The 21127-nt window shown below is 39.6% G+C and overlaps 1 protein-coding gene across 1 annotated transcript in view; it reads right to left on the reverse strand.

The window, feature by feature from the left end:
- The window catches only part of TOX (thymocyte selection associated high mobility group box), a 222022-nt gene that overhangs the window by 101338 nt on the left and 99557 nt on the right, over nt 1–21127 (reverse strand). The window contains exon 2 of the mRNA XM_075706030.1: nt 4409–4474. Within this exon, the coding sequence (XP_075562145.1) occupies nt 4409–4474 (66 nt within the window). The remainder of the gene's footprint in view (nt 1–4408; nt 4475–21127) is intronic.

The following is a 21127-nucleotide window of genomic DNA, read 5'->3' on the forward strand; positions in this document are numbered from 1 at the left end:
TGGATCATGCAGGGGCTTTGGCAGCTGGATTCGTTACCCTTAACATTTATCAGGCCTTGGGAAAGCTTCAAAAGTGTGCAATACTCTGTGCAACAGAGTCCTGAATTACATTCTGTATTGTGACTAGGAAGAAATGTAAAATAAACAATATAATTTTATACTGTTCTGTGTGTGGCTCACAAATTACAGGAGGAGGAATTACGTGAAGAACAACTCATCTCTGAGATTCCAATTATAGGTGTGGGGAGAAAACAATATATTTGTGAGAATTTGAAATGCAGTGCAGTTGGCATAGTTTTATTTTAAAATGATAAATATTTTCAGATCGAAGTACAATTAGTAGTGAAAATGTCATGTAGTTTTACTATGTATGTTTGTTAATATGGCTGGTATAATTCATTTAGGAGATGCCTGCAGTGCAGAGGCCTGTACTACATATATCATAACCAAAAATACAGTACTTACACGTATATATAAAATGTACACAGAGACAACATTGCCAAACAGCCTTTTGGGACAGTCTAAAAGAATATCATTAATTTTTACTGTATACTTACACTTCTGGCTCAGTTCCAGCACTGGCTTTCTGTAAAAATCATTTCAAGTACAGAATTATGCTATTTGCTTGCAGCAACATCACAGGAACAGTAGTGAGCCATATGTTGCTACTTAGCAACTTAGTCTATAAGTCCCAAAGCATGTACTGATTTGAAAATTGAACAGAAATGATAATTGTTGAGGGATGCTGTGAGGCAACTTGTCTTGGATTACCAAGCTATGCAGATGTTTGATGTTGTATCGCAAAAGGAACAAAACTGTATTTTTCCTGTCCAATGGCTGAGCTTTTATTTATGTTAGCCTAAAGGGGATAAATTGATTAAAACCCTTAAAATAATACAAGGTGATGGTTTTTCTGGCTATGAACACTTTGCAGTAAACAGAAAGAACTGAAGTGCAAAGTTCAGCTTTTTCAAGGCAACTGAAACATTTCTGATGTCTAAATTTTATTTTCTTCTGCAACACAGGTTTATTTTATAGCCCCTAAATTTCTTGAATTGCTGGATTCTAGGAAAAGTTACAGGGAAAAAAAACAAGCAAAATTAACTTCTCGGGGTTAGATCCAAAGCAAGGACGTGAGCATGTCAGCATGCATCAGGACCCCCAAAATCCTGCCTCTATAGTCATATAATCCTGAAGACAGCTTAGTGGAAACTCCTCGGTCTTTGGTGTTGTACACCATGACTCAGTCTGCCAAACTACCTCCCAAATAAGCTGTGTCAGACTCTGAAATTAGAACATGATGCTTGCATCTGACTCAGTCAGCATGATCAGAGCTCAAATGAAAGTTTCTGTTAGGACTGTGCGTCTCCTAACATGTTAGGTTCATATTTTAGTTAACAGATGTGCATCCATCAAGGAAAGTGGAGAAATGAATTCACTCAGTCTGACAGGATTCAAACCCTCCTCTCTGATCTTGCAAGGGAACAGCCAAGTTACTGGGGATGGGAGGGAGCCTGCACGCCTCTCACTGAAGTCATGCAACTGCAAGGCTCATGAGGACAGATGCAAAATGGACACAGGAGAAAACTATGGATTAAGTGACTAGGCTTTCACCTGGGAGACAACATTTTCTCATCTCTTCTTATGGGATTATTTGTTTTATATCCAGTAACAGCAAGTGGAAAATGAACAAACAGTCCTGAAAACAGGGACCAGAGAATACAGTCACATCCTTTCCTCTTCTTCTCCCTCTGCAGTAAACCACATAATCGGGCATGCTTTGTTTTCAGAGCAGTGAATATTGTATTCTGTCCGGTTTTAACAAGTAGATTGGCTGTTGAAATGGTAATCCGTTCACCAATTTTGGGTGACCACCAAATGCTTATGCCTGAGATAGGAACAGTGCCCCATTACAGTTGGTGAAGACCTTGCCATTACTGTCAATGGAGAGCTGCTTAGCTCCTTTGAGGAATGACTAGCAGCTACCTACATCAGCAACAGATTCAGGAAGGCTTCTCACACAGTTCCAGTTCTTACCTAAACCAGACAGAGGCAGGATTTCCAACACACCCCCGGCTTCCTGCTCCTAGTGTGGTTTTTGCCTCCTTCTTAAAATATTGTTATTATTATAGGCTTTCACCTATATTCACTTAAAAAACGCTGCAACGGTGTAAGCACCAGGAGAGAATCACAGTAAGGGAAAGGAGGGTGCAACAGCCCAAGGCTGATGGCTTCTTTCAAACAGGCACAGGAGGCTGTTTGACCAGAGTGTGTTTGGTAATAACTTAAAATACTGTGCCTGCCAGTTGAACTAGCTCTTGCCACACGGATCCCCCAGCAAAGGACAGTTTCAACACCTGCCTCTGGATTTTGAACTCCAGCCGGGAGCCAGACGCCTAAGAGCTCGGCTTTGCCATAGCCTGATTTTAAGTCTGTAAGCCCTTTCTTGGTTCCAGACCTTAGTAAGTATTCAGGGTTTTCTGTCATCTTTGAATTTGGAAATGTCACATTTGATAGATTTTTTCCTTGAAGACAAAATAATTTGCACTTAAAATATCTAGGCCTGGATCTTTAAAGGTACTTTAAGCACCTTACTTCCACTGAAACCAGTGAGCGTTAGATACATAAATATCTCTGAGGATCTGGGCCTTGTTAGCACATGTAGAAACTGCATAAAAGATTAAAACTTATACTCTTAATTTTTCAATATGCCATTTAAATTATTTAAACTACATGCATACACAGTACAAAAATATCAACAGAAGAAAAATAATTCTGATGTATAATGTGGATTTGCAATTCTTTATTCAAAACTATTTAAGACAGACATAATGATTCTCTGAAAGGTAGCAGCTGCCTTATAACAGCAATCATTCACAGAGTTTGTATTTCTACTGTTTCAAACAAATTCAATTAGCCCTTGCACTTCAAAACCCTTAAGGCATAAATGAGATGATACTAGGCTGCTTTAATCTAATAGTAATACTAAAACTTGTCAGTACAGTTTTTGGATTAATGGTTAGAGAAAAATTAATAATATAATTTTTCATTTTTTAATCAAACAGTTCTATTCTAAACTACCTCTGGATCTTGGAGGGTTCTTAGCTGAATAAGTTCAATCATGCACAAATCCTAAACGCAAAGTACAGTTGGTCTCTAAAGGTATTTCATAATAACTTCAACAGAAGGCTGGGAAGCAACATGGTGGAACATTTTAAGGACGGTCTTTTTGATTGAACAATGTAGCTCATCTCACACAACCTCCTGCTTCCGTGCCCCGAAATGAACCCATGTACTACACATCATGATTAGTTAGACCAACATCGCTATCTGAAAAATCCTACTTCATGAGGACATTTAGCTTTGAATGTACTGTCACTTTCCAAAACTGTTGAGTCTTAAATGACATCCTACTCATCCACACACATTTACTATGCATGCAAACTTATTTCCCACCTAATGAGAACTCTCCATATAATCCTACTGGTTCTGTCAGAAAGAGGTATATCAGACTAGCTACCGCTGGGCCTGAGATATTGCATGACCTAGACCACAAGTCTAATTATTCAGGGAAATTTCTGACACAATCTAACTGACCTGCACCACTATCACCAGCACTTACTAATGTGGAATTAAACTGACTGAAACATATGAAGTAAATGAAAATTTCTCCCTTACCTATAGATGTAGCTACACGTAGACAAACCAAAAATTTCAAAACTATTTCTGCTTTTGAAGAAGTAATTAAAATCTTTCATTCTTAGAAATCTATAGTATCTTAGGGTTCAAGTGGAAAGGTGAAAGATTTTTAAATACACACCTAATATCAGAATTTAGTGTGCAGCGTTCCCCAAAAGGGAAGGGACTCAAAAATACCCCTAAAGAATCCACATCACATTAAACCTTTTGGGCTGCAAGCTACAGAAGACCAAGTCATTGCCTTAACTCCACTGCTAATGGTGTAACATTGGCAATATTCCTCAGCCATAAGATTAGTGTTAAAAATGCAATTCTTCAACTACAACTGGCCTACGAGTGATAATTAAAGCTATTTGTGACATGTGTAGCTTATAATGATTAACTTGTCTGCAGTCAGATAAACAAATAACCTGCACCTGTAAAGACTTTATTTCCTGAAGGTAAAACAACTGTTTAGGAAAGATCATGCTGGCAAAACAGCTGCTTGCATTCTGGAGAGGAAACAAGGTAGTATCTTTCAACAAACGCCAACTCTGGTGTTTTATCAGCTCTATCTCATTAACTGGAAACAAGGCTTAAATGCTTTGTTTATAAATTATGATTATTCCTGATTGCAGCAGTTACTGATAGTGCCACTCATTTGCAATGCAACTCTTTGAATTTGTTTAATTACAATTTGAAACAAGGCAGAGAAGATTAATTAACCCACCTGGCTGGCTGGCACATAGTCCTGGCTCGGCTCTGTCATACTCATATACATGTTCTCACCGTCAAACTGCAAAGGAAATAATAGTAAACATTCAGCAAACTTGAATATTTTTCAGCATTGACTGAAAAAAACAGTAGCTATAAAATAATATTACAGCCTGGTTTTAGAGACTTGTAATTGCGTGTGCGCATCTTGTCTTTGATGTTCCTGTTGTCATCCTTATTGACCCTGGATGTCAGTGATTTGGAGTAATTAGCGCTCTAGTAATTACAGCTAGCAAGCAAGAAATGAATGGTTTCCTTTCATCTGCAATCTGTTTTAAAACAAAATGGCTCATTTTGTGCACCATGTATACATATTGCTTTTGGTTGTAATGAAGTACTAAGTGAATTGCACAGTTACTGAGAAAAGGAAGATGAGAATAGAAACTGCACTAAAATGCATCTTAATGGATTCCAACTTTAGCTTCTGAGCAGAACAAGAGTTGAAATTTCAAAACAAATTAAACCCCCTCCTATCGAAATGTTCCCGTATCAGAAAGTAGGAAATACATTTCCAGACAGCTTTCAGACATCTGAATGCATGAAACAGTATACCTCCTGACAGTATGGTGTAAGAGGAGAGTTTGCTCGATGTGTGAATAAAGTAAACATTCATAATCCGAACTGCAAAAATACCCTTCCGTAAATGATAAATACCGTTCCTGGAAGTGTGTACAAAGCTTTTTTGTTGTTGTTCTTTTTCTCCTCTTAGCTGCAGTTAAGAAGTAACAGAAATGTCATAGAAAGGAGTTGATTAAAATCTGAAGGTCTAGATGAAAAAAAACTGTCAGAACTGAAGCCTCATCCTGTACCTACCAACACAAAGAAGTATAAAACTACTGATTTCTTACGTAATCTGGAAAATGTCCCCACAGAGCTCTTGTCATGCCCGCTCAAGTGGCAGTGCCAACAAGGCAACTATAGTTCCAGTGTCCGCTCAGGAGGTAGGGAAAATCTTTTCAAACCTTTCAAGTAGAAATGAACAACAGCAGGAATCCCCATCCCCAGTCATCAACCACAAATTTCCAGCTGTTACGAGGTCTGTTTGAAATAACTTTCACCTGACCCCTTCTGTGAATGCTTAGAGTGACATATTTTGGAAACGAGCCATTATTTTTGATGACACAGCGGCATTTTTAAAAAGTCCCCGCTACTGAGCTTGCTCTATTCCTACAGAAGGTGGCAGTGAAATATCCCATGGACATTTCTCAATCCATGCTGAGCTTCTTGGGATATTCTACCTGCGAGGTACAGTATATTCAGCTAGACCAAGGTGGCAAAGTCAAATTGCAGCTTTGGCAGATAGCTCTACCAATTTTTGCTGAGGTGGCTGAAAAGGTTTCGGCTTCCAGCTGTTCACCCTCTTTCTCTGCCAGAGGCTACGAGGCTTGTAACAGCAGTGGTAGAAATGAACAAATGCCAGCTCCTGGCACAGCAGTTGATGGTCTGCCCTTCCTGGCCAGAGCTATTTAATAGATAGTCACAGCCTATCTGTCAGAACTCCTAGTTTTACGGGAGGGAAAGGATTATGCCATGGGCACAGATCTGCCATAGGGAATAGAGTATTTCCAAACTTTGATGGAACAGAGATAGTTGGATTCGATCTTAAAAATAGGGATTGATGGTTTTTTGTTTCTTGTTTCTTGTTTACACTTGCCATTTCTTTCAGCTTGCTCATTCAAGAATGTTCTTATTTAGTAGTATTTGAGGTAGAGTTTTGAAAAAAATTTGTAGTGCCTGGATTGTTTGCACACTGGAAAAAATGCATTGTTTCTTCTACTCAGATGGACGGGTGAAATTCTGAAGAGAGATTTCACAGCCTGCGGTTGGAAACCAAGTGCTCCAGTGCAAGGCCTACAGGAGTTCAACTTATTCAGCTTGTCAGACAAAAGGCTGAAAGGTGCCTTGATCACTGTGATTGGTACTTACACCCTGGAAAGATATCTGATAGCAAGATGTCAGCCTTCCTGACACTGGTATAATGAGATCTAGTGTTGAGAAATGGGAGTTAGAGAAATTCAGTTCTGAAATAAGATACAAGTTCCTACTTTAGAAGGTAATTATGCATTATGTCAACAGCAAACTCATAATTTCTTGGACATTTTAAAATGAAGTTAGATATCTTTTTCAGAAAAGATGCATTCCATATTGTATTTATGAGAAATCCTGTGGGCAGGATAGTTACGCTGGTTGGTTATGGTAGTCCTATCTGCCCTGGAACACATGATTCTATTTTGAATTTCCCTCATTACCCTTATACATTTGCTGCACTACCTTGCAAACATTGCTATAAAATTCCAATATTATGTTGCAAATGTTTAGGTGCAAGGAACATGAAAAAATTTCTTTCCTTTTCTGCATAGAGGCTAGATACAGTCAAGGGTTATTTCAATTTATTTTGCCTTCCATAATGCCTGAGCCTGTGATTGAAGAATCTTTATGATGCATACTAGTCTTTCAGATAATTCCTTCTTTTGGATGTCTGGTCATCCTCTTTTGGATGTCTGGTCATGTGTCCTTGCTCCCAAGCTTGTAATCACCAAGTCTGCATTCACAGAAAAATTTCCCTAAGGTCATTTTTCCATGAATCTTGGAAATCTTCATCATTCAGTGTGTTATTGTGGCATCATCTGCCTATCCGATCCATGTCTTGCTACTAGTGGTGCCTCAGGCATTGATAGGATCTCAGTTCTCAGTCCTTCCTGTTTGTTGCTTGTGGCCCTCTATTTAGCTCTGAAACGTTTTTGTTCTACTGTGGTCTGTGGGCTTAATGTGAGCATGTATCAATGAAACCAAAAACCAAAAATATATCTGAAGTTAAACTTCCTGGCCTTTTGGCTTGGCCTTAAATGAGAAATGACCTTCTGCAACATTTTGGATTAATTTATTAGGGTAAATATTCAGAAAAATACATTGATGCGTAATGTCTGTAAAATCTGAGTGACCTCTTAACATCTGAAAGTACTCAGCAGCTGTTTGATTTATTACCTAATTTCTTCAATATTCAAATATGGAGTTTAGTCACTGCAATATTTAGTATCCGCTTGTTAGAAGTATGTGTAAGATGTTGTATAATAGGTTGTATAGTTCAGTAAGATTTGATGCAATGTGTATTTTTTTTAGTGTTTGTATTTGCAGGATGCGGACTGTAAGGTATTAGCTGACACTAACACTGTTGCCATGTTAGTATTTGTACTACATTTACAACTATATAAATTACTATCTGCCCTCAGTCTAGTGCAGTGTGGCGCATGGCTTCTTGGCAGTTCCTAAGACTTCAGACGTGAGCCTGAAAAACACCTGTAAACTTGAATGATGAAGCATATACACATGCACTTCCTACAGCAGGTATTGTCAGATGCCTCCTTTAAGTTCTCAATGTTTACTAAAATGCTTATTAAAATAGTGAAATTATTATTTTTGTATAACAAAATAAAACAAAATGTTTACTTCAATGCTGAATTGTTTATTCATCATCCCCTTTCCCAACTACCAAAGAAGTGTGGAATACAGATGACCTATACATCCCACCCCAGCCAAAAAAGGGGTACACAATCCATCAATAACAAAAAGTTCAGAGACACTGATGCAGCACATCGTATCTTTGCCCACCTTGCCCAAATGTGATTATCCCACATCGAAACAATAAACTGAGAAAAAAGTGCTAACGATTTGATCAACTGGAAGGTCCTACTGTTGTTTTTTCCCATGTGTATCAGAAGCTTCCAAAACAAGTGCCTAAACCCCACAAATGAACATTGAATCATTTCACCTTTTTATACACTGTTTTGTATCATGCAGGCTCTGCAGCATGGCATCTCTCAACAATGCTCCTCCAGGACAGCTTAACTCATACTATGTCCACCCTGAATTCAGCTTTACAGCTGAGGTGATTTATACAACAGCAGTTCAAGCAACCTATCCATATCAGCCAGTGAGTCAAAAGTTCAACAGATATGACCCAAAGATGCCTCCAACCACCAGATTTTTCTTCCAGGTTATACTCCATGCCTCCAAAATTGTCTTGTTTTACTCATCATCCCAGGCCTACAAGAACCTTGTATTCCCTAAACTTCCCTGCCACTCAATGTGCTTGATTTCAAGCAAAGAAACTGCACAAGCATCACTTAACCTGTGGATGATTCATCCAAACAGAACAGACAAAACACAAAGGCAGGCAGCTAAATGAACTGTCTTTTATGAACCTATGTATGATATATATATATCATATGACATTTCATCTAAAGCTTTCCCAATGTGTCTCCAAGATCCTTCAGTGTCATTAAGGGCAGATTTCAAAATCTTTCATTTTAATCCATTAAAAGGTAATGCTAATACAATATTCTGATGTGTGATAATAACTACTCTTGACAACATTTCTTTTCATATTAAAGTGTAACTGCATGAGAAGTTTGGGTGAGAGCAAACTAAGAATACGACTGCATTGTAATATGAAAACATATATAATTGGGAGATGTTTTTAATATATATTCAGAATTGCATCATATTTTTATTTAAATGATTTTTATAAATAAAACACTATGGCATGGCCAGTTAGAATGTCCCTTAGAATGACCCTTTGTAAGACAAGTTATAATGTTCAGCAACCAACATGCACAAAATACCCAAGTGCTGTTATTAAATGCAATTTACTCATATAAGTTAGGAACATAATTACATAAACACTGGCTGACTGTTACTGATGCAAGAGCTATGACAGAGTTCAGCAAATGTCCAGAGTGGTAAGGTTGTTTTATCAGGCATGGATTTACCAAGGAATCCAAAGCTGGCTTTTGTCTCCCATTAGCATGGCATCACATCAGAGTCGTATGATGTAGTCATGGCCCAGAAGCCTGTTTTCATCTTCCCACTTAGGTTGCAGCCAACTCTGCCAGCATTTAGAATAATGATTATGAAGTAGCAAAGCTTGGAAGAACGGTATTTTTTTATTGGTTCTTTAGGTGCTTCTTTAAATGAAAAACACCCTGTGTGGACCATGTCATAAATGTTGATTATACCTGCAACATAATCAGGTTGCACAAAACCAAATAGAGAACAAAATTTCTCATGGTGACACCAACTGAAAGTATCTTCATCATAGCCTACATACACAGAAGAATTTGGAAGACAAAAAGAAAGGTGCAATAGGGCAGAAAAAAATAGAACGGGTTGAAAGCCGAAGAGGGTAACTAGAAACAAAATGTATTTATATACTGCTAACCGTATGTGCAAATACAGTGATTATAAATGCAGAGACATACCTGCATTAGCTTCATGTAGCTAGCTCAGACGACAACTGCCATGGGGAGGCACAGGTTCAACAGGCTTCCAGCCTAACTATGTGCCCTCCCCTCCTCACAGGCTACCTTCTTCTATGCCAAGTCACTTTGTCTTCATTGCCAGGGTCACCTGTCCTATCTGGATTACAGGAGGAATGAATTTTCACCCCTCTCTTTATGTCTGTCTCCTTGCTACCTCACACTTCTTCGCTGTTGTTGAGAGAACTGAGGGTTTATTTTGCTCCTTTTTCATCCCTAGTTTTCAACTTCTGAGGGGACTGCATATTTGCTTTCTCTTTGTATGTGCATATATATATATATATGTGCCCTAAGTTCTGCAGGCATAGTTATATTAGCTAAAATTAAAAAACTCAAGCACATGGATCTTTGATCTTCTTCTAGGTCATACTGAAGTGCAGCACAGTATGATAGTACTACATCTCATCCAACTGCAGTGTAGGCAGGGAAGCATGGTGAATACTAGCCCATATGGCTTTTGATGCTGTTGTGGTTTAACCCGGCAGGCAGCTAAACACCACACAGCCGTTTGCTCACTACCCCCCTCCCCAGTGGGATGGAGGAGCGAATTGGAAAAAAAAGAAAAAAAAAAAAAGTACAATTCATGGGTTGAGATAAAGACAGTTTAATAGGATGGAAAAGGAAGGGAAAATAATAATAACAACAACAACGATAAAAGAATATACAAAAATAAGTGATGCACAATGCAATTGCTCACCACCTGCTGACAGATGCCCAGCCAGTTCCCAAGCAGCAATCGCTGCTCCCCAGCCAATTCCCCCCAGTTTATACACTGAGCATGACGTCATATGGTATGGAATAGCCCTTTGGCCAGTTTGGATCAACTATTCTGGCTGTGCCCCCTCCCAGCTTCTTGCTGGCAGGGCCTGAGAAGCTGCAAAGTCCTTGACTGATGTGAGCACTACTTAGCAACAACTAAAACATCAGCATGTTAGCAACATTATTCTCATACTAAATCCAAAATACAGCACTATAGGACCTCCTAGAAGGAAAAAAAATAACTCTATCCCAGCTGAAACCAGGACAGATACCAAAACAAGTTTGGAGCTGGGGTGTGGAGTGGGAGCAACTTTGGACACTGTTTTGTGCACAAGTGTATCTCAACAGTGATATCCTGAATGGTAGAGATTAAAGGAGAACAAGCAAGGGGAAAGATGATCAAATTGGTGAAAGTTGGTATATTTAATAAGTTCAGCTTCTGTGTAAAGCCACTTGGACTCGATATCCTGATTTCTTCAAAGGGTGTTACAGATCTTCAAAGCCTGTGTTATTTATCACATAGTATAAATACAAATTTCTCCCATCGTAGATTGGAACTGGAAACTAGATTTAAATTTAAACTTTAGCTATACCTTTTAACCACAGTTTACCTTGCTCTGACAGTGTCCCAACACAATTCATTGTGTTTCATTTTAAGAAAATATTGCAATAACATTGTGTAAAAGGATTATTTATTTCTAGTGATTTAGTGATTTTAGTGCTTACAGCTTGTAGATATCAATTGTAACTTACATTATCTAAAAGCCACTAATCCTGAAAAAGCTTTAAAAATGGTTAATTTTGTTTATTTTAAACCAAATGGCAAGAGTAGACATTGTCTCAGGTTGCTCGATGACAAACAGAGTAATATTTTATTTTACTCAGAGCTGCTGAAATGAGACTAAAATAATGATAGGATACAACATAAATTGTCAAATGGCTATGATAAAGAAACATTTGATCTTGTTATGGCAAGCATCAAAGATAAAAACAGAGATGCTCTGTAAATGTTATTACATGAAGGAAAATCCCTTTCTTGACACAGTTTGGCAGTGCGGTATGTCTGTATTAAACTGACACTCCATTTTGTCTCCTGAACTCCATTTTGTATGCTGTACTGAACACATGTTTAAATTTGCCCAAGACAGGTTACAGTAATGCATTCCAGACAGGCGTCCTTCCCGGGAAAAGGGCTTGACACCTCACTGAAGGACTATCAGAGGAAAATCGTCAAAAAACAATCCACTACTACCGACGCTGATTCTCTCTGTTTTGCCGTCTCCTTCCCTTCTTCCAGGATTGTTTTTCAAAAGAAGAGAGTACTGGAAGACTATGAGATTGGGTGAAAATGCCTGAGTGGGGCACCATGGCAAAAAGAAGTCAAATTTCTTTGACAGAGCTGGATGTCCCTATGTGGCCAAAGGAAGGAGATTAGTGCAGACTGGCAGGACATGGAGAAGTCCTGTCCCACCTGGAACACTAAGAGCCCTCCAGGTCACAGAAAGTTTGATGTGCCAAGCATTAGAGAGGAGATGGTGTGTCTCAAGATTATTATTGTTATTAAATTGAATTCTGTAACTCATTTTCAGGAGTAAAGTATTAGGAAAGTCCTTTATGTCTCCTGTGCTTTCATTTTCTTACATGTTGTCCAAAGAGTCTAAACCAGGAATATGGGGTCTGATGTGTTTAATTAATCCAAGTATAGTGATGTGTGGCTGGGCATATTGGAGTTGGGAAGGAACCTGCCCTGGTCTTGATGGCTCCCCAGAGAGTGGGAGCAAGCCATGAGGTGGGTGGGCACTGGCAGTGAGCCCCAGCACATGAAGTAAGGGTGCTGGTTCACAAGAAAATGCCGTCAGACATTTCCTATACTTAGAGCCAGAAACAGCAACAAAACTCTCTCTGCCCATAGCACCCAACGGACTTTGATACATTCAGTGCTTGGATCAAAGTGCGATACGGCTTGCAGAACTAGCGCTGCACTGCCTTTTCTACAGCCTGGCCTTCAAAGAGGACATGTTTTGAAAATAACCCTGCTTGATTCTCCTAGAATGAGACCATTTTTGTCTCATTGTCCATTTATAACACATACTATTGCCTCAAAAAGTATAGGCAGTGCTGTCAAAGTTTTCTCTCAGATTTTTATGCCTGTGCCATAAATACCCAACCCAGAGCTTCTACCACTGTGTTCCCCAAGCTACCTCACTATTTACCGCTCTTGTTGTGAGAAAGAGGAGGAATCAGAGGGTTTGCCGAGTATGTTCTCAATGGTGGCAAGCTGGCTGAATATCTAAATATACAGTGGTAGTTAAAACCTGAATGATGGCACTACAGCATTTGTGTTTTTCCTGCACTTAATAGAGGTTAATGTGTAACCAGAGAGGAGGTGAAGGGGGCTGTTTAGCTTCTCGCTTGGAGCCTGCATGTGTCAATGCCTGACAGAGCCTTGAAGTTGTTAGCCTGCATGCAGAGTGCTAGCTGAATGAGGTTACAGTGCTGAGCACAGCGGGCTAATAGAAGTAGGATCAGACTGATAGGAGGAGCGGCAGAGTCCAGGCACAGCAGAGTGTATCAAAGACAGCCCAGGGGAGAGCGGGTACTGTATTAGTCCTTTGTGTACATTTAAATGGAAGACAGTGAGCATGCAGAGATGAACTCTGAACTCTCCCAGCTGGGCTCCTGCTCCTTTTAACCTTGGGTGTTAAATAAAATAAAATAAAATAAAAAAAACCCAAACTAACACACTGTAGTCTGGACTCCTATGCTAAACTCTCTCTTGCATATTGAACACTCATTAAATAAACATACCGAGATCAAAGTGGCAAGTGCTTTTGTTATTATTTTACTCAATCCACACTAAATTATAAATGTAGCCACCCATTGGGAAAATTGGGTGATAAGGTGGAAAGGTTTGTACGACTAAGATTAGACCTTTCTTTTTCTGCCTACAGTAGCTGAGGAAATTTGTTTAACCTGGTAGGATTGTAATTATTTTCCAAACCCAACACACCTGGCCAGTTTCATGACAAGGTCTGATCCTGCATCATGGAAGGTGAAGGGAATTGTACCATTGCCATTTGGACAGGAACTGGATCAGGCAGAATGGTAAGGTAACAGGGCCCTTCTTACCTTGAGTTTCAAAGTAATTTTTGTCAATATTGATCTCTGCCTCATCATTTCAAATGGTAGATTATGTAATAAAACAGAGGAAAGCTTAATAAAACGATCTACAGAGAGCAGACAGATGACTAAAAAAAAGCACTTTTTGTATATCCACATGCAGAGCCCCCTGTGTTGCAGTATGGCAGAAGAGAGGTGCAGCCTCACCAGTGCCAAGTACGGGGGGACAATCACCTCCCTGCTCCTGCTGGCCACACTATTCCTGATACAAGCCAGGATGCTGTTGGCCGCCTTGGCCACCTGGGCACACTGCTGGCTCATGTTCAGCCGGCTGTCGACCAACACCCCCAGGTCCTTTTCAGCCAGGCAGCTTCCCAGCCACTCTTCCCCAAGCCTGTAGCGTTGCATGGGGTTGTTGTGACCCAAGTGCAGGACCCGGCACTTGGCCTTGTTGAACCTCATACAGTTGGCCTCAGCCCATCAGTCTGGCCTGTCCAGGTCCCTCTGCAGGGCCATCCTACCCTCCAGCAGATCGACACTCCCACCCAGCTTGGTGTCATCTGCAAACTTACCGAGGGCGCACTCAATCCCCTCATCCAGATCATTGATAAAGATATTAAACAGAACTGGACCCAAAACATGTACATGCATAACATGCATTCAAATTATCCCGTTGAAAGGGATGACAGTGTGGGAGTATTTAAAATCAAGTACCCATTCAAATATGTGATGAGATAGGACCCAGGAGCACAGAAATTTACAGAAACGGGCATAAAATACTCAAGTATGTGCCAAACTCAGATGGGACAAAACAGCTTAAATTTCTGGTAAACGAAATTATTTAGCACAGTCTGACAGGATATCATTAGGTACAACTAATTCAGACCTGGGAATGGTGATAAGAAAAATGATTAATTGCAAGGATTTGCGAAAACACAGACATCTGTTAAATTACAAGGGTGTTGTAGGGCTGATACACAATCATAGTTTACCAAAACAGCTACTGTGGCAGCCATGTGGACAATCCTACTTCCATCCACAGTTACTCTGGTATATGAGGAGCTCCATTAATTTCAACAGGATCATTTTGATGAAGAATGTCACGCACGTTTATTTCCCTGCTGCATCAAACAAGAAGCTGGAGCCCCATGCATGTTCAAAAGAGAAATGTGAAGCAATACAAGTTTTTACATTTACAGTTGCAACAAAGATTCAAAAGCTTGACAAGGCTTTCAGCTTGACTTATTCCTTTGCTAGGATGGTCTACAGATCAAGCTGAGATACACTGATAGAGGAATGTAGAGAAGTTTGCAGTGTTCTGTCCCAAAATAGGTCATTGAAGTGTAGACGTGGTTAGAAATGTTCAAAATGTTACTCAAAAGCAGAAGAAGAAAAGTTGGTTTACTTTTTTTTTTCTTATCAACCTCAGTAGAGATGTGTCCTTGATGTAATGAAATCACTTATCAGTTCTAAAAAATTCTAAGTGTTCTCTCTACACCTTTTAAGATAAAATTTGGCCTTCAAGATTACAGTTCATTTTATGACTAAATTATTCCATGACTGTTTTCATCTTTTCTTTCTATTTTGTCAAGAAGCACTCATAACAACTTTTTTTGCAAAGATTCTGCAACAGTGTTTCCTTTATAAATTTGATATATTTTATTTTAACAGAAAGACAAGTCTGTGCAAATATATTTCAATTTTTTCTTCGTTGTGAAGGCAGAGTTAAAATATCATGTTACAGTTGTACCTGCCACTCTCTTACCAAAACCCTTTAAAGACGAAAAATGTTCTATCTCCTCCTCCCTCCCACTTGAAGAAAGAGTGCTACCTTCAGCGCTGGCTGCTGCTTTTCCCATCAATACACTCTGAATCTATGACTGTTGTACATTCCTCACAGCAAATCAGATAGCAAAAGTTACTCAAACCTGGCATTATCAGCACCATGGCCGTTGTTTTTCCAAGAGGCCATGCATATCAGCATGAGGCAGCCACGTTAGTGCTGGGAGGAGGCTCCCCAGGCAGGCAAATCCATCCCCTGAATAATAGCAGAATTGGTTTCACGCAGCATCCGCAAAAGCTTATTGTCAAGTCCTGCCTTGCATACAACTCCAGCAATGGTGTTTCCATGCATTTTCCCCTTCAGTTCAAACTCTTCAGCAGTTTTATTATTTTATCTTAACACCTTCTTCCATCCTTCCAGTCTGCTGAGACTAATGATTCCTACCTTTTAATAACACTCATGAACACACTTAAAGAGAGATACTCTGTCCTCTTCTTCAGGAAGCCTATTTTAAATTCCTTTAACCTTCTCTGAAAACATGTTTTTTTCCAAACATTTCCTCATTTGTAACCACTTGAGTGCTTCCCTTTACTGATGTCCTCTTCACCACCTCACGTGCTGTCCAAAATTAATGTAGTGCTCTAGCTTACTGGGGAGAAATCTGAACAGGTTCTGTATTCCCAGGGTTCATCCAGACTGCGGGTATGCACCACCCTCTTCCTCCCTGCACACTTTATTTAGAAAATGCTTTGTTTTTTCCCAGCCCTTAATAAATGAAACCTCTGGAAGCTTCTCCTGACCTATACAGTAGCATGGGAAGTTGCCATATAGTTAGGGTAGATAGGTGACAAATGGTGAAGATCTAAGCTCCACGGCTTTCAGCCCAAGTCAGAGCTGTATGTTTTTTCAAATCAAGCATTTCCAAGATGAATCTTATGATGAAACTAACTTTGAAACATTTTTACATGAAAAATGAAAAAGACTCTTCACCAGAAGAATGTGGCTGTTCAAGCACACAGCGGTACTGTGGGAAATCCTGGTTCAGTCCTACTCTGCTATTCCCTATATACCAATTGTGCATCACAGCCTATAGGATAGTCTTCCCGTATCATTTCTTGTGGCAGTTAACTTTCTAAAAGTACTTCATGAAGTAGATCTGAATTTGTCTCTCTCACATCTAGCTGAGCACTCTCCCTCACAGTACATCATTTTCTGGTATCGGTCTTTCCAGTTTTGAACAGAAATCACATCCTGGCCCTGAGAAATTCTTCTTAAGGAAGAACTGAAAAAAAACCTGGCAATTATGGTTTTGTCAAATGAATATTGGCAAGACTATGTCACTTCGAAATTTCCAGCTTGACGTACTTCTGAAGTCCCTGAGTGCAGTGAAATAAGCTGAGTTGCGTTATGCTGGAAAGGGCCGTGCAGAGACACGAGGGAAGTACTTCATTTTCACTGCTTACCATGAAAGGACCTCTGGTGCAGGCTCCTTGCTGGCAGACCAGGCTGCAGCAGGGCTGCAATTCACTGGCAGTCATTCCCCACATGCAGCCGCTCAGAGGGGCAGAGGTACTCTGGGGGAGGAGATACGGACAAGGTGGCCATTGGCTTCCCTCACCTTGGCTGGCATTAAACTACCAGTCCCTGCAAAGTGGGTGTCAGCATTTTTGAACAGGACTGTGACACCAATGCAACAACAAACCCCTTGAAATACAGAAGTGCTGCTTTTTAGACAGATAATCCTACAACTCACACAGTGCAGCCTGTGCATTCAGTGCACTGAAATAGAAGCAAAACTTAGTATTTGCTAATCTTACTATAATTATAACAATCTATGTTATAACCACTGTTAATGAGCTAACATAATTTTTAAATAAAGGTATAATACAACAATGTGATTAAAGCTTGATGGAGCTGTTCTTATGTTTTTATGATATAAAAATGGCTTCTTATTAGCTTTTGATGTTTCATTTTCCCCACAGCATCACAATATCTGCTTCTGTTTTACCCAGTTGTACAATAATTGTTGTTTAACTTCAGAAATCTCATAGCCTAGTCAGACTCCTTAGCTACTTTATTAATCAATGAAAGTACTCTGTAACAGTAAAGTCATGGAAAATATGTCTTATCATTTTAGTGCCCCATATTATATTCTCTTACCTCTCTGTATAAGCTACTGAATTATTAATACACAGTCCTCCAGATTTGATAAAATCTGTGACGAAAATTATCATAACCTTCTATGCCTAAAGACCATTAAATAAGTGCACGTTGAACTTGAAATAAATGGCTTGAATAATTTTTGTTTTAAAATATTCTTTGTGTTTGGAAGACTGAAATGCATATTAAGAGCTTTAAAGTTCTAGAACAACCCACTGAAATCTACAGCTTCAATGGTCATACCTAAAGTTACGTCTCTACTGTTCATACTCAGAATAAACTTTCTTCACGTGGTCAAACTCTTTTCCAGACTAAACTTTCCCAGTCTAGAATAACTTATTTCTGTGTTTTTTAGGTTTAAAAAAACCCCAAAACTAAAGAGGGAACAGAGAAAATCAAATGGGCAAATCATGCTCTGATTTGCAGATATACAACCCCAGCAGAAACACAACAGCTGCATAAACATTACCAAAACCATATTTGGCCCTTCCCCTGCCACATTAAAAGGAACACAAAGCACCAGTTGAAATAATCATATATTTGCTGATGGAGTAAAATGTCCTTGATTTGAATGCAATTCAGAATGAAACACCTTTTCACAGGCGGGTCCTGTACCAGGGTACTGGTCTGGGTCTATGCTGGTATAATTCAATCGATTTCAAGACTAACATTGAGTAGAACATCTGTTGATCAGGCCCAGGAAATGAAGCTTTACTTGAGGTGCAGTTTGCTTTTTTCTCATTTTTAGGGAAACCATTAAATGGGCTCAAGCATTCAGCACGCAGTCTCTCTTGGTGTCAGCAGCAATCTGTTTTGTGATATTCATCTAAGAGAAGTATTAAGGGGCTCCGGGGTTTTGCAGAGGTTCCAGAGTCTTAATAGCTGAATTCATAAAAAGCTAGTCAGACAGTATCACTGTTTCTTCCTGCGCTCTACAGTTCTTGTAATACTCCCAAATTTCCCTTATGTCAGTGCCTACAAGTCAAAAGTTCAGAAATAATAACAGAGTACAAAAATGTGCCATCATTAGATTCATGTTTTGATAGAAAATTAATTTGGTGTTTTATTCATTCATTTGAAATAGTAACTACTGCCTTGGAAAGTATAAGGTGATTAATTTTCCAATATTTTCAGATCGTATTAGTAATACACAACATAAGTGTTTTGACATTTCTAATAGTTTTACTCATAATCATGATTTTGCAGTTCAGAAGTTCTTTTAGCTACATGAGCTCTTACAAGCTTAAATAGTCAGAGCATTGATTTAAAAGCTGAGGAAGTATTTTATGCGTTACAGTGCATCACTGAAGATCTTTTGTTAACACAGAGAGCAATGTGAATTATGCATCTGATTTTATTTCTTACTGTTAAACACAGCTCATTGGAAATGTATAACCAGCTCCTTTTAAGAATACAAAGCAAAAGCGATGTCATGTATTATGCTACAGCAGGTAATTCAGTGTCTTAGATAGGATTAGCCAACAGATTTATCAAGCAGCCTCTAAGGAAAGCAGAGTTCAAGTCTGGGCTCATCAATAATACATAAATAAACTGAACAATTAGGTACAAAGTGGCTATCTTGTCAGACAACTTATTAACTGATAAATGATATACTCACTGCAGACCGTGTAAAAAGAGGAGATAGGTAAAGATAGGAAAAGAAGACCTGAAAAGAGAGGAAGGTGCTGTGCTCTTCAGTGTGTTTGTGGACTCGGCGATTCTTTCCAACTCTCCAGACCAAGCTGAGAGCTATGCTGTCTAGGCAAAGGTGGTTCACTAACACTTCTCCACTAGGAATCATTTGGCTTTTTTTCCGATAGCTGAACACAAATTTATGCCTTTGCTCTTTAATCAGTGGTCTGAGGAAGAATATACTCCACTTTTCCAGCAGACAGCAACTACCAGCATCAACTTCAACTGTTTAATATGTACATTTTACATAAACAAACAGTCATCCCCAGTGTGTAATGTCACTACTGGGCATTGCTATAATACAGCCTGACTACTGAGATGCACCAGTTCCTAGGAAAGGGTGGATGAAAGCAGTCAGGCTTACATCTGGCTCACACAACAACAACATGTCTTAAAAGGCAATTCTATGTTAGTAAAAGTCAAAATATGAGACATTTGGTCCTTCTTTACTATCAACAAACTCAAATTTTATTTCTTTTCTGTGCTGGCCTGTACTTTTCAGACAGAAAACAAGGAGACCTTCCAACAAGGTAGGAAGGGCTGTTGTGATTTTTCCCTCAGCCAAGAAAAACAAAAAACATCTTCGTTTCATTTAGGATCAACAAGTAAGCAAGCAAGCCTAGTCCAAATAAAATCTTTTCAATATGCATGTATCTACCTCAGCTCAGAAATTAGGAACATTTGAAGTACAGATTTCAGGATTTAACTCAGAATGAAAATAATATTTACCTAGTATGATGTCTTTCATGCCCAAGTATTCCAAAGTGCTTTGCAAATATTGACTGAATTCTGCCCTTAATCTGTGTTCAGCGCCCCTTGACTCCAGTAGCCATTTTGAGGGGTGCATGCAAAAGAAGACTTCAGGCCTTGCACACTTCGCTAATGGAAATGTTCTGTAGTGAAAAGGGGACATTGCTCAGAAATACCTTCCAGTGCAGCACAGAATTCAGGAATTTATAAATATCCTTGCCAGATGGACAAGTAATGTGGATGCACTGGAGAGGCTTGCAGTGACTTCTTGCAGTGACTTCACTGAATGGGCATCATACCTCAGTTAAACAAGATGGGTGATCTTAAGAATACTCACTGTTGTTTTACTCTAATCTCATTTTAGTAAACAGTCCTCCCACTTTGTATCTGAGTACTTTTGAAAATGCACTTTTATGTCTTGTCCAAAGACAGGCAGCGACTGAAGAGTAATGTTCCCCTGCCACTTATGGGGGAAACTGCCCTCAGACCCAGAAAGCCACCCAGATGGCTTTCTGAACCACCTACTGTGTTTATGCTGGGCCTCCCCAAAGCAGGCAGATGACAGCTAATGCAAGCACAGCACCTGCAAGAAGACTAGGGTGCAATCTAGATTAAAGGAGGAATCAGACCTGGGCGGGAAAGACTGCGTCTTGCTGGTAGAGTGAAACAAAAGGTTGTAAACAGAGGGGAGATGGGTGTCAAAGCTGAACATCCGACTGTGGAAGCAGGTTTCCACGACAGGCTAGCTGAACTGTCTATATGACGTGCGTATTTTTTCCCGCTGACTATAAAGGGACTCTAGGACAATTGTATCAGTCTTAAGATGTGTAAAAGTCGTGAGACGAATCCTAACCATTGCACAATCATTAAGTGCATGGGACGGTATAAAGTGTGCACAACCTCTCTCCAGGACCAGGTGTCCTCTCAGGTGTCCCCGAGGAGCTGAAATGGCACCACTGAGGCATTGGGAAGCTCCCTCAGAATCCCCATTCTCTGCTTCTCCTGAAGATCAGTGGTAGGGATTACGAAGAAGGCCAGGGATGGCTTTGCCTGCTGTATTAAAGGATTCCCTTGCCTGAGGGAAACAGTTTTGTGC

The sequence above is a fragment of the Pelecanus crispus genome, chromosome 2, assembly GCF_030463565.1.
Source record: "Pelecanus crispus isolate bPelCri1 chromosome 2, bPelCri1.pri, whole genome shotgun sequence".
NCBI lineage: Eukaryota > Metazoa > Chordata > Aves > Pelecaniformes > Pelecanidae > Pelecanus > Pelecanus crispus.